Genomic DNA, 14,586 nt, shown 5'->3' with positions numbered 1-14,586 from the left:
GATGGTGTATGACAAGTAGACTGTTCTGAAGGATGGTGTATGACAAGTAGACTGTTCTGAAGGATGGTGTATGACAAGTAGACTGTTCTGAAGGATGGTGTATGACAAGTAGACTGTTCTGAAGGATGGTGTATGACAAGTAGACTGTTCTGAAGGATGGTGTATGACAAGTAGACTGTTCTGAAGGATGGTGTATGACAGGTAAACTGTTCTGAAGGATGGTGTATGACAAGTAGACTGTTCTGAAGGATGGTGTATGACAAGTAGACTGTTCTGTAGGATGGTGTATGACAAGTAGACTGTTCTGAAGGATGGTGTATGACAAGTAGACTGTTCTGAAGGATGGTGTATGACAAGTAGACTGTTCTGAAGGATGGTGTATGACAAGTAGACTGTTCTGAAGGATGGTGTATGACAAGTAGACTGTTCTGAAGGATGGTGTATGACAAGTAGACTGTTCTGAAGGATGTTGTATGACAAGTAAACTGTTCTGAAGGATGGTGTATGACAAGTAAACTGTTCTTTGTCTGGGACCCGGATGTATCAACATGTGGGGTCCCAGACTATTCAACATCTTACCAGAAGATATCAGAAACACTGCTGGAACAAGTGTAGAAGTCTTCAAGACCAAACTGGACAAGTATCTTCACCAAGTACCAGATCAACCAGACTGTGATAGATATGTGGGGCAGTGGGCCTCCAGCAGCAGCAGCCTGGTTGACCAGGCAAGCTCCAGACAAGCCTGGCCCATGGCCGGGCTCAGAGAAACTCTCGAAACTCTTCAAAGGTAAGGTACCATGTGTGTGAAAGAACAATTTGATTCATACTCTGCATCTGCCAGTCCATAAAATATTACTGTTTGACCCATTAATTGTAATATTCCTTTTATTATGGACAATTTTGAAGATTATTATTCTTACAAGCCTCCACCTTGATTATCTCGTATTAATATTAAGGTAAAATCAAGATTTATTAAAAAGTTAATTATACTTGTCTAGACTTAAGTAGTTATTATGTACTAGGGTAAGTCTGCCGTAAATGCCCCGGCATGATAGTGACTGTCTTGGTACCTAACAAACCAAAATAGTAATTACACACTGTAACTTTTGCAAAGAAATGAAACTGTTGATGTTTTAATCTTTAAAGCGTAACCACGGGTTTTCAATGTTCTCCCAAGTGTTACTTATCTCTGTATACAGTGGACCCCCGCTTTACGATCAGTTCCTAATGCAACCAATTATGTAAGTGTTTTTATGTAAGTGCGTTTGTATGTGTATGTTTGGGGGTCTGAAATGGACTAATCTACTTCACAATATTCCTTATGGGAACAAATTTGTTCAGTAATGGCACCTGAACATACTTCTGGAGTGAAATAATATCGTAAACCGGAGATCCACTGTAAGCACTTTTTTTTTTATTAACACACTGGCTGTTTCCCACCAAGGCAGGTTGACCTGAAAAAAGAAGAAACACCTTCATCATCGTTCACTCCATCACTGTCTTGCCAGAGGTATGCCTACACTACAGTTAAACAACTATAATATCAACACCCATTGTTCAGAGTGCAGGCAGTGTACTTCCCACCTCCGGCACTAAACTCCACCTTGCCAGTAACAATATACCATGTTGAAATAATTTTCTATTGTAGATTCACATTATCTACTGTACAGTAATGAAATATATATTTAAAGAGTCTAAATCTTGAGAGTCTTACTGTACAAAGAGTCATATGTACAGTACATATATACATTTAATCCAAGTTAAATTTCTACAATAAAACAGCAAACGGGGAACTCATTTCTTGCCTGTACAACCCATTATAACACAACATAGCTTGTAAAAAACTCACATTATGTATCTACTACAATTTTGCTCCATAAAAGATCCCACATTTATAGTACAATATCACTTCAAAAGCATATTGCCCTAGCAGGCATGTTAAGTAATACTGATCCATCTTAACGCACTATCACAACATGTCTATACCCTTCCTTTATAATCTTCTCAGACCCCAACAAAGTTCATTATGTCGCTGTCTTAATTTTCTGCCGGAAAATTGAGCATTCACAATACTACAATAACTGGATCAATGTTATTGCAATATGCTTGCAGTTAAAATAAAACTTATTATATACATGGTACGTGTGCTAAACTTTTATATTAGGTACCCCAGTTTGGTATATAATGTGCAATTTTGTGTAGGGATTTTTACAGATCATCCCTTTAAAAAAACACACACACACACACAGTGAAGAGGCGGGGCCAGGAGCCGAGTCTCGACCCCTGCAACCACAATTAGGTGAGTACACACACGTATACACACACACACATACACACACACGTACACACACACACGTACACACACACACGTACACACACACACATACACACACACACACACACACACACACAAATCATACGACACGCCTCATTAGGATTTTTTTTTTAGTTTAGTCTTACCTCTTTTCTTTAACAGATAACTTGTTATAATGAAGTCTTGTACTGTACAGAAGTTTAGTCGAGAAACATCCCTTACCCTTCCGGTGCCTTTTTCTTCTCTGGTTCCCCTTTAAACTTATCGTACTTCCTCCAAGAGCCATTGATACACGTTCCTGTACCTCGCCACCAAGCATTGACATCCTCATAGTAATGTTGATGTCCCTCATCATGAAGTAAAGCACATAGCCGACACATGAAGTACGTATTGATGAACTCTCCCGTCCCTTTCCACCTGTTGAGAGTTACAGTGATTAGTCAAATCTGTTCAACCTTAAATTACGTAAAATAAAAACCTACATTAACAAATCAATACTCAAATCCGAATATTGAAACTGGAGAGTTAGTAAGCTCTCTCATGGATTACTCTATTCAAAAACAAAATCAACATTTTTTTAAACACGCTGGCTGTCTCCCGAAAAAGAAATACTTTTACTATCATTCGCACTATCACTGTCTTGCCAGAGGTGCACAAATACGACAGTTTAGATGTTCCTCCAAACAGCAAATATCCCAAACTTTAGAGTGCAGGCAGTACTTCCCACCTCCAGGACTTAAGTCTGGCCTGCAGATTTCCCTGAATCCTTTCATAATTATTATAATCAAAAAGAAGCACTTGACCTACTAGGGTCATACAGAATCCCTTCATAAATATTACCCTACTCACACTCTAACAGCACATCAAATCCTTAAATCCATTTGTCTCCATTCACTCCTATCTAACAAGCTCACGCATGCTTGCTGTAAGTCCAAGCCCCTCACACACAAAGCCTCCTTCACCCCGTCCCTCCAACCTTTCCTAGGGCAACCTCTACCCCGGCTTAGTAAGTAAGTTTATTCAGGTATACACAAATACAGTTACATAGAATTATCATACATAGCAGCATATGTGTAGAGAACCTGGGATAACCCAAAAAAGTCAGACTGAGTGACTTATTTCCATTGGGGTCCTTGCTTCCCTCCACTACAGATATATATACTCTCCAAGTCATTCTGTTTCGTTCTATCCTCTCTACATGTCCAACCACCGCATTATTATGTCTGATCAAATGATATAGTGCTACACCATGAGACATATGTTACTCATACACTGTACTACCCATTCATCATATACAGCGGACCCCCGGTTAACGATATTTTTTCACTCCAGAAGTATGTTCAGGTGCCAGTACTGACCGAATTTGTTCCCATAAGAAATATTGTGAAGTAGATTAGTCCATTTCAGACCCCCAAACATACAAGTACAAACGCACTTACATAAATACACTTACATAATTGGTCGCATTCGGAGGTGATCGTTATGCGGGGGTCCACTGTAGTTGGTAATGCTATCAATATTATTACATGGGACAGTAGGCCTACTACAGTGCTCCTTCATTCACTACCATAAATCTTATTATACAACTTTGGCTATGTGTGTGGCCAGTAGTAACAGCCTGGTTGATTAGACCCTGATCCACCACGAGGCCTGGTCTCAGACCGAGCCGCGGGGGCGTTGACCCCAGAAAGTCTCCAGGTATACCTCGCTATAGTAATAAAGGTAAATAATGAATAATTAACCTTTAAACGGTCCAAACAAATCAACGTTCAAATTCGTATTTCTACAAAAATAGATCTACTTTTTTTTATCATTTTCAAATATACGAAAAATAAAAGTATAAAAGTTTTTTTTACACGTTTTCAAATGTAAAACAAAAAAAAAGATTACATTGTTTTTACATACTTTCAGATGTTGAAAAAACGTATATATACGTTTGGACCGTTTAAGGGTTAAAATTTACCACTCTAACCCGTAAACGGTCCAAGCAGATCTACGTTCACATGTGTAGCGCTTCAAAAGTAGATCTACGTTTTTTTTACATATTTTCAAATACAGTGGACCCCAGCATAACGATTACCTCCGAATGTGACCAATTATGTAAGTGTATTTATGTAAGTGCGTTTGTACGTGTATGTTTGGGGGTCTGAAATGGACTAATCTACTTCACAATATTTCTTATGGGAACAAATTCGGTCAGTACTGGCACCTGAACATACTTCTGGAGTGAAATAATATTGTTAACCGGGGGTCCACTGTATAAGAAAAAAAAAAAACGTATATATACGTTTGGACCGTTTATGGGTTAATCTGTCTGGTTTTAAGTAGTTTGTAAGTACAGTGGACCCCCGGTTAACGATATTTTTTCACTCCAGAAGTATGTTCAGGTGCCAGTACTGACCGAATTTGTTCCCATAAGAAATATTGTGAAGTAGATTAGTCCATTTCAGACCCCCAAACATACACGTACAAACGCACTTACATAAATACACTTACATAATTGGTCACATTCGGAGGTAATCGTTATGCGGGGGTCCACTATATTAGTGCCGGAAATGCCCCGACATGTTAGTGACTTTCTTTGTAGAATTAGAGGAGATCTGACTGAGGTGTATAAATGGAAAACAGGAACAAATAAAGTGAATGTAAATACGTAATGTGCTAAAAACATCTAACCGAGACAGGACTCACGGCAGTGGTTTCGAGTTCGAAAAATTTAAATTCGGAAAACATATAGGACAGCACTGGTTTGGTAAGAGTTGTGGATTAGAAAAAATTCCCGAGTACCACCATAGAAGCTAAAATATTGTGTTGTTTGTAAAATTGGATGACGAAGTTAATCCCATGTATCAGAAATCTGCACTATGAGGATAGACTGAGGCCCTGAATCTGCATTATGAGGATAGACTGAGGCCCTGAATCTGCACTATGAGGATAGACTGAGGCCCTGAATCTGCACTATGAGGATAGACTGAGGGCCTGAATCTGCACTATGAGGATAGACTGAGGCCCTGAATCTGCACTATGAGGATAGACTGAGGGCCTGAATCTGCACTATGAGAATAGACTGAGGCCCTGAATCTGCACTATGAGGATAGACTGAGGGCCTGAATCTGCACTATGAGGATAGACTGAGGGCCTGAATCTGCACTATGAGGATAGACTGAGGGCCTGAATCTGCACTATGAGGATAGACTGAGGGCCTGAATCTGCACTATGAGGATAGACTGAGGCCCTGAATCTGCACTATGAGGATAGACTGAGGGCCTGAATCTGCACTATGAGGATAGACTGAGGCCCTGAATCTGCACTATGAGGATAGACTGAGGACCTGAATCTGCACTGTGAGGATAGACTGAAGCCCTGAATCTGCACTATGAGGATAGACTGAGGCCCTGAATCTGCACTGTGAGGATAGACTGAGGCCCTGAATCTGCACTATGAGGATAGACTGAGGCCCTGAATCTGCACTATGAGGATAGACTGAGGCCCTGAATCTGCACTATGAGGATAGACTGAGGCCCTGAATCTGCACTATGAGGATAGACTGAGGCCCTGAATCTGCACTATGAGGATAGACTGAGGCCCTGAATCTGCACTATGACGATAGACTGAGGCCCTGAATCTGCACTATGAGGATAGACTGAGGCCCTGAATCTGCACTATGAGGATAGACTGAGGCCCTGAATCTGCACTATGAGGATAGACTGAGGCCCTGAATCTGCACTATGAGGATAGACTGAGGCCCTGAATCTGCACTATGACGATAGACTGAGGCCCTGAATCTGCACTATGAGGATAGACTGAGGCCCTGAATCTGCACTATGAGGATAGACTGAGGCCCTGAATCTGCACTATGAGGATAGACTGAGGCCCTGAATCTGCACTATGACGATAGACTGAGGCCCTGAATCTGCACTGTGAGGATAGACTGAGGCCCTGAATCTGCACTATGAGGATAGACTGAGGCCCTGAATCTGCACTATGAGGATAGACTGAGGCCCTGAATCTGAACTATGACGATAGACTGAGGCCCTGAATCTGCACTATGAGGATAGACTGAGGCCCTGAATCTGCACTATGAAGATAGACTGAGGCCCTGAATCTGCACTATGAGGATAGACTGAGGCCCTGAATCTGCACTATGAGGATAGACTGAGGGCCTGAATCTGCACTATGAGGATAGACTGAGGCCCTGAATCTGCACTATGAGGATAGACTGAGGGCCTGAATCTGCACTATGAGGATAGACTGAGGGCCTGAATCTGCACTATGAGGATAGACTGAGGCCCTGAATCTGCACTATGAGGATAGACTGAGGCCCTGAATCTGCACTGTGAGGATAGACTGAGGGCCTGAATCTGCACTGTGAGGATAGACTGAGGGCCTGAATCTGCACTATGAGGATAGACTGAGGGCCTGAATCTGCACTATGAGGATAGACCGAGGCCCTGAATCTGCACTATGACGATAGACTGAGGCCCTGAATCTGCACTATGAGGATAGACTGAGGCCCTGGATCTGCACTATGAGGATAGACTGAGGCCCTGAATCTGCACTATGAGGATAGACTGAGGCCCTGAATCTGCACTATGAGGATAGACTGAGGCTCTGAATCTGCACTATGACGATAGACTGAGGCCCTGAATCTGCACTATGACGATAGACTGAGGCCCTGAATCTGCACCATGACGATAGACTGAGGCCCTGAATCTGCACTATGACGATAGACTGAGGCCCTGAATCTGCACTATGAGGATAGACTGAGGCCCTGAATCTGCACTATGACGATAGACTGAGGCCCTGAATCTGCACTATGACGATAGACTGAGGCCCTGAATCTGCACTATGAGGATAGACTGAGGCCCTGAATCTGCACTATGAGGATAGACCGAGGCCCTGAATCTGCACTATGAGGATAGACCGAGGCCCTGAATCTGCACTATGAGGATAGACTGAGGCCCTGAATCTGCACTATGAGGATAGACTGAGGCCCTGAATCTGCAGTATGAGGATAGACCGAGGCCCTGAATCTGCACTATGAGGATAGACTGAGGCCCTGAATCTGCATTATGAGGATAGACTGAGGCCCTGAATCTGCACTATGACGATAGACTGAGGCCCTGAATCTGCACTATGAGGATAGACTGAGGCCCTGAATCTGCACTATGACGATAGACTGAGGCCCTGAATCTGCATTATGAGGATAGACTGAGGCCCTGAATCTGCACTATGACGATAGACTGAGGCCCTGAATCTGCACTATGAGGATAGACTGAGGACCTGAATCTGCACTATGAGGATAGACTGAGGACCTGAATCTGCACTATGAGGATAGACTGAGGCCCTGAATCTGCACTATGAGGATAGACTGAGGCCCTGAATCTGCATTATGAGGATAGACTGAGGACCTGAATCTGCACTATGAGGATAGACTGAGGCCCTGAATCTGCACTATGAGGATAGACTGAGGACCTGAATCTGCACTATGAGGATAGACTGAGGCCCTGAATCTGCACTATGACGATAGACTGAGGCCCTGAATCTGCATTATGAGGATAGACTGAGGCCCTGAATCTGCACTATGACAATAGACTGAGGCCCTGAATCTGCACTATGAGGATAGACTGAGGACCTGAATCTGCACTATGAGGATAGACTGAGGCCCTGAATCTGCACTATGAGGATAGACTGAGGCCCTGAATCTGCACTATGAGGATAGACTGAGGCCATGAATCTGCACTATGAGGATAGACTGAGGCCCTGAATCTGCACTATGAGGATAGACTGAGGACCTGAATCTGCACTATGAGGATAGACTGAGGCCCTGAATCTGCACTATGAGGATAGACTGAGGACCTGAATCTGCACTATGAGGATAGACTGAGGCCCTGAATCTGCACTATGAGGATAGACTGAGGACCTGAATCTGCACTATGAGGATAGACTGAGGCCCTGAATCTGCACTATGAGGATAGACTGAGGCCCTGAATCTGCATTATGAGGATAGACTGAGGACCTGAATCTGCACTATGAGGATAGACTGAGGCCCTGAATCTGCACTATGAGGATAGACTGAGGCCCTGAATCTGCACTATGAGGATAGACTGAGGCCCTGAATCTGCACTATGAGGATAGACTGAGGACCTGAATCTGCACTATGAGGATAGACTGAGGCCCTGAATCTGCACTATGAGGATAGACTGAGGCCCTGAATCTGCACTATGAGGATAGACTGAGGCCCTGAATCTGCACTATGAGGATAGACTGAGGCCCTGAATCTGCACTATGAGGATAGACTGAGGCCCTGAATCTGCACTATGAGGATAGACTGAGGCCCTGAATCTGCACTCTCTAGAAAGACGTAGAATTAGGGGAGATATGATTGAGGTGTATAAATGGAAGACAGGAATAAATAAAGGGGATGTAAATAACGTTGTGAAAACATCCAGCCAAGACAGGACTCGCAGCAGTGGTTTTAAGTTGGAAAAATTCAGATTCAGGAAGGATATAGGAAAGTACTGGTTTGGTAATAGAGTTGTGGATGAGTGGAACAAACTCCCAAGTACAGTTATAGAGGCTAAAACCTTGTGTTTACCTGGAGTTTACCTGGAGAGAGTTCCGGGGGGTCAACGCCCCCGCGGCCCGGTCTGTGACCAGGCCTCCTGGAAGATCTGGACTTTAAATAACCCACTGGAAGATCTGGACTTTAAATAACCCACTGGAAGATCTGGACTTTAAATAACCCACTGGAAGATCTGGACTTTAAATAACCCACTGGAAGATCTCGACTTTAAATAACCCATTGGAAGATCTCGACTTTAAATAACCCACTGGAAGATCTGGACTTTAAATAACCCACTGGAAGATCTCGACCTTAAATAACCCACTGGAAGATCTCGACTTTAAATAACCCACTGGAAGATCTGGACTTTAAATAACCCACTGGAAGATCTGGACTTTAAATAACCCATTGGAAGATCTCGACTTTAAATAACCCACTGGAAGATCTCGACTTTAAATAACCCACTGGAAGATCTCGACTTTAAATAACCCACTGGAAGATCTCGACTTTAAATAACCCACTGGAAGATCTCGACCTTAAATAACACTACTCACCTATAATATTCATTATATCAGTACTCACCTATAATCAACCATACCCCCGGCCGGGATTGAACCCGCGGTCATAGAGTCTCAAAACTCCAGCCCGTCGCGTTAGCCACTAGACCAGCTAGCCACAATAAGATTCATTCAACTAGGTATATTTCTACATTTGTGGTCACAGAGGTGCCTATGTTAACCTTCCTATGGTGTAGAAATATACCTAGTTGGATGAATCTTATTGTGGCTAGCTGGTCTAGTGGCTAACGCGACGGGCTGGAGTTTTGAGACTCTCTGACCGCGGGTTCAATCCCGGCCGGGGTATGGTTTATTTGCAATCGTGTCATTACGATTTCTTGACTCACCTATAATATTCATTATATCAGTACTCACCTATAATATTCATTATATCAGTACTCACCTATAATATTCATTATAACACTACTCACCTATAATATTCATTATAACACTACTCACCTATAATATTCATTATAACACTACTCACCTATAATATTCATTATATCAGTACTCACCTATAATATTCATTATATCAGTACTCACCTATAATATTCATTATAACACTACTCACCTAAAATATTCATTAAACAGGTCATCATTTTGATCTAGTAGGTGAAGATAGTTAGCCAGTTGTTTGGGTGATTCAAAGTCATCCACGTGGATGTAGGATTTGAGAGGTGCTTGTCTAGCGTAGTCGTCAGGATGAGCACCCATCACTATGGGCAGGATGTGGTGACTGTGGATGTAAAACATGCAAATTAATATCCAGGACCGGAATGTGGGGGCCAGTAGGCCTCCTGCAGTGCTCCTTCTTTCAAATTACCAGTTAATATCTAGTACCTGCCTTGTAGGGGCCTGTAGGCCTCCTGCAGTGCTCCTTCTTTCGAATTACCAGTTAATATCTAGTACCTGCCTTGTAGGGGCCAGTAGGCCTCCTGCAGTGCTTTCATGATATCTAGTACCTGCCTTGTAGGGGCCAGTAGGCCTCCTGCAGTGCTCTTTCTTATAAGAAATGTCCACACGTTTGGCCCACACATGAGACTTTATCAGTCGTGTACCCAGGTAGCAAATGTGGAGGTAACAACATACATGTCTGTTACCGTAACTTACATGTCTGTTACCGTAACATACATGTCTGTTACTGTAACATACATGTCTGTTACCGTAACATACATGTCTGTTACCGTAACATACATGTCTGTTACCGTAACATACATGTCTGTTACCGTAACATACATGTCTGTTACCGTAACATACATGTCTGTTACCGTAACATACATGTCTGTTACCGTAACATACATGTCTGTTACCGTAACACATACGTATCTTACTGTAACATACATGTCTGTTACTGTAACATACATGTCTGTTACCGTAACATACATGTCTGTTACTGTAACATACATGTCTGTTACCGTAACATACATGTCTGTTACCGTAACATACATGTCTGTTACCGTAACATACATGTCTGTTACAGTAACATACATGTCTGTTACCGTAACATACATGTCTGTTACCGTAACATACATGTCTGTTACCGTAACACATACGTATCTTACTGTAACATACATGTCTGTTACTGTAACATACATGTCTGTTACCGTAACATACATGTCTGTTACTGTAACATACATGTCTGTTACCGTAACATACATGTCTGTTACCGTAACATACATGTCTGTTACCGTAACATACATGTCTGTTACCGTAACATACATGTCTGTTACCGTAACATACATGTCTGTTACCGTAACACATACGTATCTTACCGTAACATACATGTCTGTTACTGTAACATACATGTCTGTTACCGTAACATACATGTCTGTTACCGTAACATACATGTCTGTTACCGTAACATACATGTCTGTTACCGTAACACATACGTATCTTACCGTAACATACATGTCTGTTACTGTAACATACATGTCTGTTACCGTAACATACATGTCTGTTACCGTAACATACATGTCTGTTACCGTAACATACATGTCTGTTACCGTAACATACATGTCTGTTACCGTAACATACATGTCTGTTACCGTAACACATACGTATCTTACTGTAACATACATGTCTGTTACCGTAACATACATGTCTGTTACTGTAACATACATGTCTGTTACCGTAACATACATGTCTGTTACCGTAACATACATGTATGTTACCGTAACATACATGTCTGTTACCGTAACACATACGTATCTTACTGTAACATACATGTCTGTTACTGTAACATACATGTCTGTTACCGTAACATACATGTCTGTTACTGTAACATACATGTCTGTTACCGTAACATACATGTCTGTTACAGTAACATACATGTATGTTACCGTAACATACATGTCTGTTACCGTAACATACATGTCTGTTACTGTAACATACATGTCTGTTACCGTAACATACATGTCTGTTACTGTAACATACATGTCTGTTACCGTAACATACATGTCTGTTACCGTAACATACATGTCTGTTACCGTAACATACATGTCTGTTACCGTAACATACATGTCTGTTACCGTAACATACATGTCTGTTACCGTAACACATACGTATCTTACCGTAACATACATGTATTTATTACTCAGCCTGGAGTTTTGTTCATTCTCAAGAATCTTGAACAGAGGCAGGAATTAACCCAACAGTGGCAGGAATTAACCCAACAGTGGCAGGAATTAACCCAACAGTGGCAGGAATTAACCCAACAGAGGCAGGAATTAACCCAACAGTGGCAGGAATTAACCCAACAGTGGCAGGAATTAACCCAACAGAGGCAGGAATTAACCCAACAGAGGCAGGAATTAACCCAACAGAGGCAGGAATTAACCCAACAGAGGCAGGAATTAACCCAACAGAGGCAGGAATTAACCCAACAGTGGCAGGAATTAACCCAACAGTGGCAGGAATTAACCCAACAGAGGCAGGAATTAACCCAACAGTGGCAGGAATTAACCCAACAGTGGCAGGAATTAACCCAACAGTGGCAGGAATTAACCCAACACTGGCAGGAATTAACCCAACAGTGGCAGGAATTAACCCAACAGTGGCAGGAATTAACCCAACAGTGGCAGGAATTAACCCAACAGTGGCAGGAATTAACCCAACAGTGGCAGGAATTAACCCAACAGAGGCAGGAATTAACCCAACAGTGGCAGGAATTAACCCAACAGTGGCAGGAATTAACCCAACATTGGCAGGAATTAACCCAACAGTGGCAGGAATTAACCCAACAGAGGCAGGAATTAACCCAACAGGGGCAGGAATTAACCCAACAGAGGCAGGAATTAACCCAACAGAGGCAGGAATTAACCCAACAGTGGCAGGAATTAACCCAACAGTGGCAGGAATTAACCCAACAGAGGCAGGAATTAACCCAACAGTGGCAGGAATTAACCCAACAGAGGCAGGAATTAACCCAACAGTGGCAGGAATTAGGGGAGGCAGGGAATTAGGCAACGGTTGGCGGGAAGGTTGGCCCAAGCAGGGGAGGCGGAATTAACCCAGCAGGTGGCGGAATTGGCCCAACGCAGGGCGGGAATTAACCCAAGCCAGGGCGGGAATTGGCAACGGTGGCGGGCTTAGTAGCAGTGGCGGGAAGGAATTAAGCCCAAGCAGGTGGCGGGAATTGGCCCAACGGTGGCGGAATTAAGCCCGGCAGTGGCAGGGAATTAAGTTAACAGTGGCGGGAAGTTAACCCAGCAGTGGCGGGAAGGTTCGCCCAGCAGTGGTGGGAAGGTTAGCCCTTAACAGTGGCAGGGAATTAATAACAGAGGCGGAAATTAAGCCCTTAACAGAGGCGAATTAACAGGTGGCGGAATTAACCCAACAGTGGCGGGAATTAACCCAACAGGTGGCGGGAATTAACCCAGTTCAAGGCAGAATTGGCAACAGGGGTGGCAGGAATTAACCCAAGCAGTGGCGGGAATTAACCCAACAGAGGCAGGAATTAACCCAAGCAGAGGCCGGGAAATTAGTAACGGGGCGAAGTGGTACTTAGAAGGCGAAATTAGGCTTAACAGGGAGGCAGGAAGATTAACCCAAGCAAGAGGCGAAGTGCTTAACAGTGGCGGGAATTAACCCAACAGTGGCGAGGAATTAACCCAACAGGAAGGCGGGGTTCGGCCCAAGCAGGGTGAGGAATTAGGCCAGCATTGGCGGGAAAATTGGCCCAAGCAGTGGCGAGGAATTAACCCAGCAGTGGCGGGAATTGGCCCAAGCAGAGGCGAGTTAAACTTGATAGGCAGGAATTAGGCCCAAGGAATTAGCCCGGAATTATTAACAGTTGGTGGCAGCAGAGGCGGGAATTAACCCAGCAGAGGCAGGGAATTAAGTCAGCAGGGCGAGGAATTGGCAACAGTGGCGGGAATTAACCCAAGCAGGGGTGGCAGGAATTAACCCAAGCAGTGGCGAAGGAATTAACCCTTAATGTAACAGAGGCGGGAATTAACCCAAGCAGGGAGGCGGGAAGTTGGTAACAGCAGGCGGGAATTAGTAACAGGTGGCGGGAATTAACCCAAGCAGAGGCGAAGGAATTAAGCCCAACAGTGGCAGGAAGTTAGCCCTTAAGCAAGAGGCAGAATTAGCCAACTAGAGGCGAGAATTAACCCTTCAGAGGCGGGAAGTTGCCCTTAACCCAGGTGGCGGGAGAATTGCCTTAACTTAGGGCAGGAATTAATAACAGTGGCAGGAATTAAGCCCAAGCAGAGGCGGGGAGTTAAACCCTTAACAGTGGCAGGGAATTTAACCCTTAAGCAGAGGCAGGCGGGGTTAAGTAGCAGGTGGCAGGAATTGTAACAGAGGCGGAAATTAACCCTTAACGGGGCAGAAGGCGGGAATTAAGCCCAACGGGGCAGGAATTCGGGAATTGGCAACAGGTGGCGGGAATTGGCCAATGAGGGCGGAAGGGTTAACCCAGCTTGTGGCAGGGAATTGGCCCAGCAGAGGCGAGGGATTAACCCCAACAGTGGCGAGGAATTAGCCCAACAGAGGCAGGGAAGATTGGCCCAACAGTGGCAGAGAATTAACCCAACAAAGGCGAATTAGCTTAACCCAGAGGCGAGGAATTGGCCCAATAGAGGCAGGAAATTAATACCCAAGCAGTGGGAAAAATGGGAACCCAACAGAGGCGGGAAATTGGCCCA

The 14,586-nt window shown here is 43.7% G+C and overlaps 1 protein-coding gene across 6 annotated transcripts in view; it reads right to left on the bottom strand.

Moving 5' to 3' along the window:
* Positions 1-2,376: 2,376 nt before the first annotated feature.
* Positions 2,377-14,586, bottom strand: part of FucTA (glycoprotein 3-alpha-L-fucosyltransferase A) — a 283,837-nt gene continuing 271,627 nt past the window's right edge. For all 6 annotated transcript variants that reach the window (XM_070079550.1, XM_070079551.1, XM_070079553.1 and 3 more), the window contains 2 exons: positions 10,008-10,172; positions 2,377-2,731 (listed from right to left, as the gene is read on the bottom strand). In XM_070079550.1, coding sequence (XP_069935651.1) covers positions 2,533-2,731; positions 10,008-10,172 — 364 coding nt within the window. In that variant the 3' untranslated portion in view covers positions 2,377-2,532. The remainder of the gene's footprint in view (positions 2,732-10,007; positions 10,173-14,586) is intronic.

Source organism: Cherax quadricarinatus, chromosome 100, assembly GCF_038502225.1.
Source record: "Cherax quadricarinatus isolate ZL_2023a chromosome 100, ASM3850222v1, whole genome shotgun sequence".
NCBI lineage: Eukaryota > Metazoa > Arthropoda > Malacostraca > Decapoda > Parastacidae > Cherax > Cherax quadricarinatus.
Note: the sequence above shows the minus strand (reverse complement) of the source record. Positions and strands in the feature narration are given on the sequence as shown.